Genomic DNA, 12,312 nt, shown 5'->3' on the forward strand with positions numbered 1-12,312 from the left:
ACACAGCCTTCTCAGTACCTTTTTTTGCCGGTGGGTTGGGACTGGATCCGGCTGTGCTGACTCTTGCGTCAGATCTGATTGGTTCTGTTTTTGAGGGAGGGTCTGTTATGAAGGATGAGTCTGTGACCGTTGTGTCGTCGGCTTTCAGGATCTCACTGTCCAGCTCATTCTCGTTCTGAAGAGTGCCACTCGTCTCTGGAGGAGATGTGAGAACTGAGAGAAAGAGAAAAAAAGAAAATGATTTACAATGAAGAGATAAAACTGAAAAGAAACTGGAAACAGTGCACTTTCAGCTAATCTTAGCCTGATATTATACAGTCTGAGTACAAGAACTTTAGCAAGAACTTCAAAAGGAATTAAAGGAATTAATTCTGAAAGGAATTAAAACTACAATCATGCTTTAAAAATGAACTAAAGATTTACCAGGGTAACAATAGTTTCCAGCAAAATACTATTCTCGTCATTTGACTAGCCATTACTATTATAAATGATGCACTTTTCAACACTGACACTGTTATTGAATTGAGCTGAATTTAATAATATCACTGTTGTCTTTTGGCTGCTTTATAACTGAACTGAATTTGTTTCATAATTGATGAACTTTGAAACATTGACACTGTTAATGAACTGAACTAAACCAACATTGAACTAAATTGAGCTGAATAATGACACTACTGTCTTGTGTAGAGTCGCATTACAGCTGAATCTAAAGTCGTTTTTATAATCAAATTTTGCAATATTAACACTGTTATTTTCCTGTTTATTACAGTGAATCAGTATTGCATAAAGTGCAATATAAATGTGACTTGACTATCATCATTATAATAAAAATAATAATTATATATATATTTATTTATGTATAATTATTATTACATTATTTTATTATTGTTATTAAGATTTTTATGTAGCGTATATTTCAGTTTTTTCAATTTCTTTATGATGGAAAGAGTTAATGTGGTGGAAAAAAATTTTGTTTGCAAATTTACTAAGCTTTTTGTTAATGCTTTAGAATAAAGAAACAAACAAATGAATTATTATTTTTGTGTGTTGCTAGGGTATTCTGGGTGTTTGATAGAAGTAACGGACGGTAGGTGCTCGGTGGTTTCTTAGTAGCCAAGTCAAAAAAGCCCTCCCTGATATTTTGGTCTCTTGTGTCCCTCCTTAAATCTCTATGGGACGTTGTTACATGTTACATCATCTGCAAACTGTGCAAAGCAGTAATCATATGCAGATACTGAAACTATGGTTACCATCATCAGGATATATATTAAACAACATCATGATTTTCAGCATAATTCCCTGACAACGACAGAACAATTTTAAGGACTTGTGTGTATCAACAAAGAATTTGCAGGAATGTTAATACAGTATTTTGCACGTGTCCAGCATGCAGACAGTATCAGATTTTCACCTAGATTCACTGTGCAGAAATGATCTGTGCTTTCTCGCTAGCAAAATACTTCAACCACATTAATAGGGCATTAGCATCCTGTTCACACTTTACTCATACGTAAAATATGCTGTGATCTCCCTCCCGCAGGATTTTCACAGGAGAAACACAGCAGAGAATCATTAGCCTCTTGTGGATCTCTTTTCTCTGAATATAAAGGTGTGGAAGAGGCCAGGGGAATCACTCGCTACACTAATGTCAATATCAGCAGTATCAACATGCACTAGCCAAGCCACTTCATCGGGTCTTTAACCACAAGGCTACACCTTTCAACATAGTGCTTTCATTAGTTAAATGCAAGTCTTAAACCCTCCCCCATCCACACCATAATGGATTTAGTGGCGTCTGGAGGATTAAAGTGAATGCTATACTGTAGAAATCCATGACTGCAGCCCCTCAGATGAGTTTGGATAATCGTGGCATGAATGTAATTAAATAACAGGATCAGTAGTGACCGCTCATTTAACAGATGACTAAAGATGTTTATTGTCTTAATATCAGATGCAGAAAAGAGCTTCAGACACTTTGAAGGTCCGCTGGCGCAGTGAGACCCGCTGGAGAGGATATATGAAGGGCAATTAAAGAGCTGGTGGTCTCGAGTCAACAGCTTCATCTCGGTTTCAAACAGACAGTATATGTAGCAAAAAAGTCATTGCTAAAAAGTCATTTTAATTTGTAACACGGCTGAATGATGGGTACATGAAGAAACCATTTGAAAAAGCATCAAACGCTTCTATATCATGATCAGTATTAGGGGGAAGCGCATTACAAGTAATGTGAGTTACATAATCAGATTACTTTTTTCAAATAACTTAAAGTAACGCATTACTTTTAAATTTACAACAAAATATCAGTTACTTTTTCAAAAACAAAAAAAGTTACTTTGTTTTCCCATTTATTGACTGACACCTATCCTGTCCCCATGTTGAGAGAAATCGGGAGTAAATGCAGAGATGTTGTGTGCACATATTGGATCTAGACTAAGTGTGAGCATGCATTTACTCATCTCACTCGCACAAAAAAAACTGCTGTGTCGTATTCTTCTGCCATCCAGAGTGGCAGCACAGCTGAATGGTTTGTTCGAGCTGCGTCCTCTAATGTACAGGCGTGAATTTGCACAAGCCCAGTCCAGGGGAGAAAAGTAACACAAGAAGTTACGTAACGCATCCATAAAACACAGTTAGTTACTTTTTAAGGTAGTAATGGAATATTGTAATGCATTACTTTACTTTTAAAAGTAGCTTTCCCCAATACTAATCATGTTCAATGTCTAATTTTTAGTTTTAGTGCCACACCAAAATGATAGCTTATATCAGGGTTTTCCATGAGGGAGATCTGCAAGTAACCATTTTTTGTGACATTTTTCCAAGTAAAAATGGATATTCAACAAGAAAAAATGTTGGATCATAAAAAGTAAACATTGAATTCCAGAACTGATCAGAAATCGTTCACAAAAATGTATTAATAAAATAACTTGAAAGATATGCAAGATTAATTATGCAAATTAAATGAATGATTAAGAAATGCAAATTAAAATTTACTACATGAAAAAAATGCATTGCAGTCGAAGCCGATAGCCTCGTGGGCAGCACTCCAAGTTCGAGTACCGGCTCGTGGGCCTTTCCTGATCCCATCCCCGTTTCTCTCCCACTTCGCTTCCTGTCTACTCTATACTGTCCTATCCCAAAAACACCAAAAAATGCTGCTGCAAAAGCATCTGTTAAATAACTACTTAAAAATTGACCGCTGACCTTGTGTCAATCATATCTATTGTGTCAGACCAAGTCCAAAATCATTATTTAAATGTTAAACAGTTGACTAGCATCTTGACCTCTGACCTCACAGGGTAAACATGAGGTCAGCATGTATATAAACATCCTGTTTCGATTAGAGGACACGTCTGTGTTTCTCCAGTTGTTTCTGGGGTCGATGAGGTTTGTCTTTGACATTGCAGCTGTCGTCTTCTTAGGGCAGACCCCATGACAGGAAGACGAAAAGCTTGATTCCCTACAGAAGCAACTGCTGTTTAGAAGTGGAAAGAGACATTCGCTGAGCTTTGCTACTGTAAATAACTCAGAGTAAAACATATGCCATGAAATAAAGTGCACTGTTAGCAATTCGACCCCTTACAAACATTTAGCCACGCATCAAAGTCCAATGATAAGTGCCAGCTTCCCCTCTGTGCTCTTTTTAGAGGGAGTCAAGTTCCCATGTTCAGTCTGTAAAGGTTAGCAGCAGGGCAATGTCTCACCATCGAGACCAAGGGGACAAACTGTCTGCATTAACAAAGAAACGCCATCTGTCCTGGGAAAGACACAGAAAGTGTGCCATTTTTCTTCTGCTTAGAAACAGACATGCTCGCACTAATCAGATGCTAAATTACTCTAATTTGGAGATGGAATTAATTAGTACTTCACAGAAGCAATTAGGCTGGTACATAAAGCATGTTAGATGTGAGATACCATAAGCAGACACTGATTTGTTATCAGAAAAATACAGCAAATTTAGGACGGGGATTTAATCTTTCAGGACGCCTACTGATCGCCAAAGTCAAAAGTTCAAATCTTCCTCATGAAAACTAGCCTAGAAATCTAGACGCACCCTAGCGGCAGCAAAATGTATTTTGCAGCCAGGTGGGTCTAGGCACTCTCAATAGACCTTCTAGCTGCAAAAACCTAAATTGGGTCAGGCCAATCACGTCGCTTATAGAGTAGGCGGGGCGGGCTTAACATATGACGACAGAGTTGCGACGGTTACCTGCCTGCGACTTGAAAACAAAGAATGACGGCTGCTGGAGAACAGTCTTTCGAATCGGCTTTGTCCGCGACTCTGGAGGACATGGAGTTAAGTTTTTCTTTGAGAAAAGAGCAAAGAACGGCACTTAAGTCATTCTTTAAAAAAGGAAGATGTGTTCGTCGTTTTGCCGGCCAGATATGGCAAAAGTTGAATGAATCTATCAACTAGCTCCGCTGTTGGGAAAACGCTCTGGTTGGTTGAAGCGCTGTCCTATTGCGTGCAGAGGGAATTTGAAAGACAGCCGTTTATCCCGCCCCTCGGAGTGAGCGTGAGCATGGTGAGTTGCCAGACTAAACATCTTGATGTAGTCTGGCTTGCCAGGCTACATGAAAACAAGAGCAGCCTCTATAGTTGTGATTTAACAATGATGCGTTAGACTTCCACAGAATGTGCGCGATTACCTACGATATATTAAAGTACACATAAAGTGGGTAACATGGGGGCTTGAAGTCTTTTTGAGGGGCAGAATGGTCTTCTTTACCCTGTTAGTTAGGGCTGCATGATAAATTGAAACAAATATCAAATAAATGTAAAAAAAAATGTGAAAAAAAAAATAGAAGCTTTAGTGCCCCCTGTGGTTTACCGCCAAAAAGTTCAATGGTTTTATGTTTGAAAATGAAGAAATGAAAACAGCCATAAATATATACATAAGTAATTTAGCAGTTTTACCATTATATAGTTTTATCATTATATTATTTTTCTTATTTTTTGCCTATTTTTTTCATTTTTTTTATTTTACAGTTAAATTTTACAATAGCAATATTTCTTATTTTGTTTAATATTTTTATTTAGTAATAATAATAATTGAAATATAATAATAATAACACAATTAATTATTATTATTATTAGGGGTGTAACGATACACAAAACTGACGGTTCGGTACGCCCCACGGTTTTGACATCTCGGTTCGGTTCGGTGGGATGGGGTGTTTAGAAAGTTAAAATTGCAGCTTCTTTTTTTTTTACAGTGGTTTAATGAACAAATTCTGTCTTTGTCTTTAAATGAATTCAATTACAATTAAACTTTTCGCAAGGATAAAAAAAAAAAAAGATCTGCTAATGCTGTAAACTATATAGGGAGCCCACACATTACTATAACCTTAATGGTTAACGTTCAGAGCCTAGACTTTTAGCCTAATTTCAGATACTATTTATTTTTAGATATAATAATCAACACTCAACACATTGTATGAAAACATGTAAACTGCACATGAGGCAGTTTTCTCATTAACTTATGTTTTCTACTCTAATTTGTTATTGCAATATATTTACACAGTTGCTGTCATTTTCATGACAGATATTTAAAACATAGGCTACATTAAATAATCAAGATATCAATCATTAACATGTTAAGTAAAACATATTATATAGGCTAATATAGTGCATTTATTTAGTGCAAGAGTTCATTTAGGAACCAACAAGCTGTGGGCACTGAATGACTTGCCTGAGATAAATATAAGGCTATGTGACAAACTAAAACAAACTAAGACGTTTTATTGGCGTCTTTCCGCTGCTGAAACACTGATCGATTGATTACACAAGTTATGATGCCTTTCAGTAAGTATACTGTATCTTTTAACATACCTTCAGGTGTCCATTCATGTTTATTCTGTAACTGAGGAAGGGAATCGCGTTTACTCGCGCTCGCGCTGCCGCTTTAAATGAGGAGCGAGTACAGTGATCTGTCACGCCACATCAAAGAGCGCCAAAACGGCATTTATTGTTTGAATTTCGTGATCAAATAGACAGAATGTGAAAGATTACACCTTGCTTATTATCAAAAGTAACAAAATACGGAGCTTGCTATTATAGGGTGTTAATGGTGGTTAGGCTATAACGCTGTATTCGTTGTGTACACATAAGACATGAGGTCCATTGAGCCGGGGCTGGGCCGGGGCAGCAGGGGGCGGGGCGTCCTCGGTACGCCATGAGAGTATCGCGATACGTATCGTGGGTGGTGTATCGCGGTTTTTCGGTTCGGTTTGAATATCGTTACACCCCTAATTATTATGCTATGGTTATGGGCCAAACATTTTAACTTGTAACATTTTACATTTAACACTTTAATTTTTACCCCCCCCCCCCCCCCCCCCCCCCCCTAAAACTAACAAAAAACCCACAAAATGTATTGTAGTTTTAGGGAAACTAAGTGAGAAGTTTCATTTCCCCTTGGCTCAGTATCCTTAAAAACAAGTTATCAAAATCAGACAGTGAGAAATTATTTTGACTGGGATTTTATTGGATAGTAAAAGTTGGGTTATAATACATAAAAAAAAAAACTAAATAAACAATTAATGAAAGACTTATTATTGAAAACTGAATTATTGAAACCTCATTAATGCACAATCTGTGGTGACGATGCTAGTTTAACAGCGCTGTGGTTTGATTAATTGTATCATTATAATGTTTCATTTTGTCTTCACCCATCAGCATGGCAACAGGAACAAATACGAAACCTCCTAAAATGCACTAGGAAAATGTAGAAAAGAGGTTGATACCAAAGTTTTGTGAGCCTGAAAGAGAAAGAAAAACTGCATGTGATCCAGGGATGAGACAATGTTTGGGCAGAGGGACAAAGAGATAAAAACAGCAGTAAACCCCGAGACTAAAGCATACACAGGGTTTAGGACGTGTCTGGGCAGATCATCTGAGACGCAGCGAAGGAAAACCTCACTACAGTGACGAGAGGTCTGGCATTTGTGGCAAAAAAGAGAAAGATCTCACTGACCTAACAGGCTTCGTGTTGCAATACATTTAGTGTTTCAGAGAAAAGGCCACAAGGAGAAATCTTCACCCTGATAATGTGATTCATGCAAGCAGTCCTATAGTCACAGCAGAGGGCATCACTGTCTCGGCAGACCTGACCGCAGTGAGCTAAACACACACACACCTGCGTATGAGTGTAAAAGTTCACGTGACGGGCAGACACTGATCTGCCAGGTCCACTGCAGCCGATCGAGTTTCACCTCTAGCTCACAGTAAAAATAGACCCCACAATCCCTCATCAGCCATAAAAGGAGCTGAAACTCTTTAAAAATACATAAATATATATATATATATATATAGTAGAAATGCAAACTATAAAAACTATATCTTTTCATGCAAAACTCACAACCATGAGAGGGTGTTGTGGGTGGTTGACAAGGTGTTGCTATGCATTGTATTGCTATGTATTGCTAAGTTGTTGTTAAAGTGGTTTGGAATGTTGCTATAAGTAGGTGGCAAGGTTGTTATTGTTAAAGAGGCTACATGCGATTTTCTGAAATTTAAACTCGCGACTGACACCTGTGGCCAAAAAACGGAACTGCTCTTCCTTTCTGCTCGCTCTCGTACGTGCACACTTCACAAGTCATCCGCTGCAAAGAAGTCAACATTATGTTTACAGAGGTAAGAACAGTCAAATACATATATTGTTTGAGAAACTAAGTTTGTTTTCTGACTAGCGGTGGTGGCAGAGTGATCTGAAACGTTTAACATGAACGCGCTTGACGTCACATCCGCAGACAGCGCGCGAAAAATCCGACCCGACAGAAAATAGGAAAAATAGGATACAGGCTTATAGGTGCACCCACTGTGAGCTGACAAGGTGTCAGTATGCTCATCAGGAGATGTTTGAGTCATAAATGGTCAAATAAAAAGGCTATTGTTACGTTTATTTTGGGGAAAAAGTTGCATGTAGCCTCTTTAACTATAAAACTATTAAAACATTTTTGTTAATTTAAATGAAGCTTCAAAATATAAATATAAAATGGAAAAAGTTAAACTGAACACAAATTAAGTTGCAGCACTAAAATTACTAAGTGGAAATCAAAATAAGAACAAAAAAAATCTAAATAAGAACTAAAATAAACTGTAAAAATTATTTTATTTTTAAATAAATTAAACCATAATAGTAATAAAAAACTAATAAAAATGACAAAAGCACATAATAAAATAAAAATAAAAATAAAAGCTAATGCAAAATATTAATAAAAACTATATTATATGGCTCAGGTCTCTCCTTCATTGTCAGTCTTTGTGATTTTTTTTTTACACCAGACATAATGTATTCATCCACCAGGCAAAAAACACAAGTCTGAAAACTAAAAGCAGGCATTTCTAAACAGGCACCACAAAATACGTCTCTTTCAACTATAAATATAACAGAAACACGGCATCTGAGCAAAAGTCACACGACACTGTTTTGGGTCCTTATTGGAAAACTTCACAAATTAAAGGGGAACTTCACCGCTAGCAAAAAGGTCTTTCAATAAAACTTGCCTGCCAGTAGAAAGGCGAAAACATTTTTGAAATCTGTGCTACCTGACTAGAGAAAACAGAGGAAAAAAACGTTTTTTTTTCTTCTTTTTCTACCAAATAGGTAAGAAAACTTCAACATCCATAATGCACTGGGCATGTTGCCGTCCAAGGCCACTCCCACCAGTCTGCTACAGATATGCTTACCAGTCAGATTGCATTGCTTTAGTAGGAAATACTTCTTAGCAAACCTTTAGTCATTATGGTGTCGACTTGTATTGTTCCCATGTGCAAGAATTCAAAGACTTATTTTCAGTTTTCAGTGAAGGAGTGAAGCGTGTTGTAGGCAGTGGCTAAAGTTTGCAAAGAATCGTAAATATGAAGAGAACACCGTGACAGAAAATATGAAAAACCTGTGTGTTTGCAGTCACCATTTCAAACTGCATGACAACGAACACAGTGTTTTAGGCCAAATGAAAGAGAAAAACTGAAAGAAAATGCCATTCTATCATTTCTGTGAGATGTTTCTCCTAAAATTCAATAGGAGAATAAAAATAGAAATTAGACAACTAATGACATAGGGCTATAAAATACATAACGCAGACCATTTATTCTTAACTTTATGAAAACATTTGAATATATATTGAAAACAAGCAAAACCGAGCACAATTTGAGTTCTCTTCAGAAACTCTTAAATCTCACTCCTAGAGGAAAAAAACGACACATTAACGAGATCCTATTCGTGTTTTTTCCTTTCCTACACGTGGTTATCTCTGAAAACCCTGATGCTTTAAATACACAGCTGTAAATGCACACAGTTCAGTGTTTTTTGCACTAGTGTGAAGGACTTTACAGACACAATGGTGTGAAGTGGGTCAGCGGCCTGTCCACGGCAGAGGGAAGTCACAAGGCTGAGTGGATCTGGGTCAGTTGGACCTCAGGCATGTGTGGCATGCGTCTCTACAGTCTGTGTGGATGGCAACAGAGAACAACACAGGCACACGACCATCAGAGAGCAGCGGCGCAGATAAACAAGGACACAGAATATTTCTTCTACTGTTTACACTTGAAAATGCCACAAATACGTATTGCTAATAGGTTAATTGTAAGTTTCCTGCAGCTGATAAACTTCATTTCAGTCTTTCCACATGGATCATTCTCAGGAAACGCTGTCATTTTTGCCTATTTGTGTCACAGTGACTTAATGCTGATCTAATTAATAAGATCACAATATTTGACAAATTTAGTACTGATTAGAAAATAATGCACAATAAATAAGACAAATAAAAGCTTACACACTTCTTAGAGCCCTGCACGGGCCTAGCCCGGCCCTGGCCCGAGATGCTCAGGCCCTAGCCCGACCCGTGTCCGACAGCTCATCAGAATTATCAGCCCGAGTCCGACCCGAGGCCGTTTTTTTTTTTTTTTTTTTTCACAGCGGCAGACTGCCATTAAAATATGTCCGTTTTGTTAGTTATGTTTCTTTTCTTTTCATTTCTTTATTAAGTTAATTTAGACAAATGTTTGGAGCATTAAAAAAAAAAAAAATGACGACCAAGCAAGCCAGCTAAAACATGTTTGATCAATTTAGCCTCTCAAATCAACGCTAATACTTTACTTAGCTACAATAAAATCCATAGATATAAAACACTTCAAGCATATCACACAGACAGTTAGTTTAATGTTTATTTATTAAACCACAGTGAGTAATTTTTTTTTAAATACTGAGGCAGGCTCAGGCTGCTCGCAACAGCGCTCGCAAACGAAATGAGCAATAGTCAATCTAAACAAATAAAATAAAATAAATCAAAAACAAACTTGCAGGTTATCTTACCTCAAAAATGCACCACAGAACATGGCCATTCTTTTTTCCAGTAGTTTCCAACAGTTAAACGAAAATAAAGTCCAATCAAACAAAAAGTTAGAACAGTCTCTTACAGAGCATCGTGGAGAAAAAGAATAGCCACAGTGGAAGATTTTAACCCAGTCCTCTCTTCTATCACTCGCGATTTTTCTCTTAATATTCTCCATTGAGGTGACATTCCTCAATTCTCCATTGAGGCACATGAGGTGAATCGTTGGTTCCGCTGACGGGAAACCTTCTGTGTGTGTGTGTGCGTGCGTGCGACTGTCATGTCAATCATATGTCAGTGTAATTATAAGATTATGAAAGTTATGAGGTTATTAAATGTCTTTCTATGTTTGTTTTTCTATCGTCGACGTCAACTTCTCATATTTTTTTAATTAATGTCTAAAAATATAAAAAGAAGGATAACCCAAAAAAGGCCCGAGGCCCGGCCCGCATGTGAATTATGACGTGAAAATTGGCCCGAAGTCCGGCCCTAGGGGCGTAAAAAAGTCGGGGCCCGTCGGGCTCGGGCTGAAATGCAGGGCTTTAACACTTCTGCCCTGTTAGACTCAAAAGTTGGAGGGGAAAATAATTTTGATCATCATTTTTTTTGGGGGGGGACAAAGAACAAAAATATTGACTGTAAAAAATGTGATAATATTTGCTAGGTTATTATTAACTATTTAGCATGACCTTCAGTCACGCATGTAAGCATGTTTGGAGATAAAAATGATATACACTAGAGTTTGAAGTTTGGGGTCGAGAAGATTTATCTGAGAAATGAATACTTTTACTCAGAATGGATGCATATATTTGATTAAAAGGGACAGTCAAGACATTTATAATGCTACAAAAGATTTCTATTTCAAATAAATGCTGTTCCTTTGAACTTTCTATTCATCAAAGAATCCTGAAAAAACATTTGTACCGGTTTCCACAAAAAATATATGAAGCACCACAACTGTTTTCAACGTTGGTAATAGTCCAAAATGTTTGAAAAATTATCATATTAGAATGATTTCTGAAGGATCATGTGACACTCAAGACTGGAAATTCACGTTTGCATCACAGAAACAAATTACATTTTAAAATATATTCAAATAGAAAACAGTTATTTTAAATTGTAATAATATTTCACCTACTCATTTTACTGTATTTTTGATTAAATAAATGCAGCCTTGGTGAGCAGAAGAGACAAAAACTCATAAACCCCAAACTTTTGAAGGGTAGTATGGGTTATTAATATTTTTCAATTACAACAAGGCACACAAAGTGATACTACCAGAATTTACTCCATTCAAATTACTACTAAGTAAATTGAATACTAAGAATTTACTGGTAAATGTTAAAGAACAGTTCATGAATAATCTTCCTGAAAATTTCAGGAACAAATAGCACCATTTCTTCAGAATGACCCAGTTATACTTCTGATACAGAAGGAATAATCATGTGAAAATGTGTATATTTGATGCTCCAAACAAAGCTGGAATATGTCACGATAAAGATCTCAGTGTTTCAGTAGCCCTGATACAAAAACAGACTTGCTTTAAAATAAAGAAGAAACTCTGCAGTAAATCACTGCTACCTAAACCATAACACCTGTTTCTACATGTCTAATACTGAACATCTGTATTGTTATATGGTCTTTGCCATGTGACTTGGCCAAGCACAAAATTGAAGATAACTTTAAAAGCAATGCAAGTAAAAACATTCACAGCACTAGAAATACAAAACAGAGCAATGAAAGCAACAGAATTACGTTTGGTTTTTCTGATGCATCCAGTGGAGTGGCAACAATCTGTCTCACTGATCAACATGCCGGATAAACTGGGTTACCTACACACACACACACACACACACACACACGGAGCCAGAGGAGTGCTGGAATCATCCAAACACTATTAATATTTCAACAACCCTCTGCATCTCTCCCCCTCAGTGAAGTCAGACTCCTGCACAAATGGAAACTCAGAAACGGCCT

The 12,312-nt window shown here is 37.1% G+C and overlaps 1 protein-coding gene across 4 annotated transcripts in view; it reads right to left on the bottom strand.

Annotated features, from left to right (window-relative positions):
- LOC311092975 (uncharacterized protein) overlaps positions 1-12,312 on the bottom strand; it is a 44,632-nt gene that overhangs the window by 21,017 nt on the left and 11,303 nt on the right. For all 4 annotated transcript variants that reach the window (XM_084130014.1, XM_084130012.1, XM_084130013.1 and 1 more), the window contains exon 2: positions 19-213. In XM_084130014.1, the coding sequence (XP_083986140.1) occupies positions 19-213 (195 nt within the window). The remainder of the gene's footprint in view (positions 1-18; positions 214-12,312) is intronic.

The sequence above is a fragment of the Abramis brama genome, assembly GCF_963993115.1.
Source record: "Abramis brama genome assembly, chromosome: 12".
Taxonomy (NCBI): Eukaryota; Metazoa; Chordata; class Actinopteri; order Cypriniformes; family Leuciscidae; genus Abramis; species Abramis brama.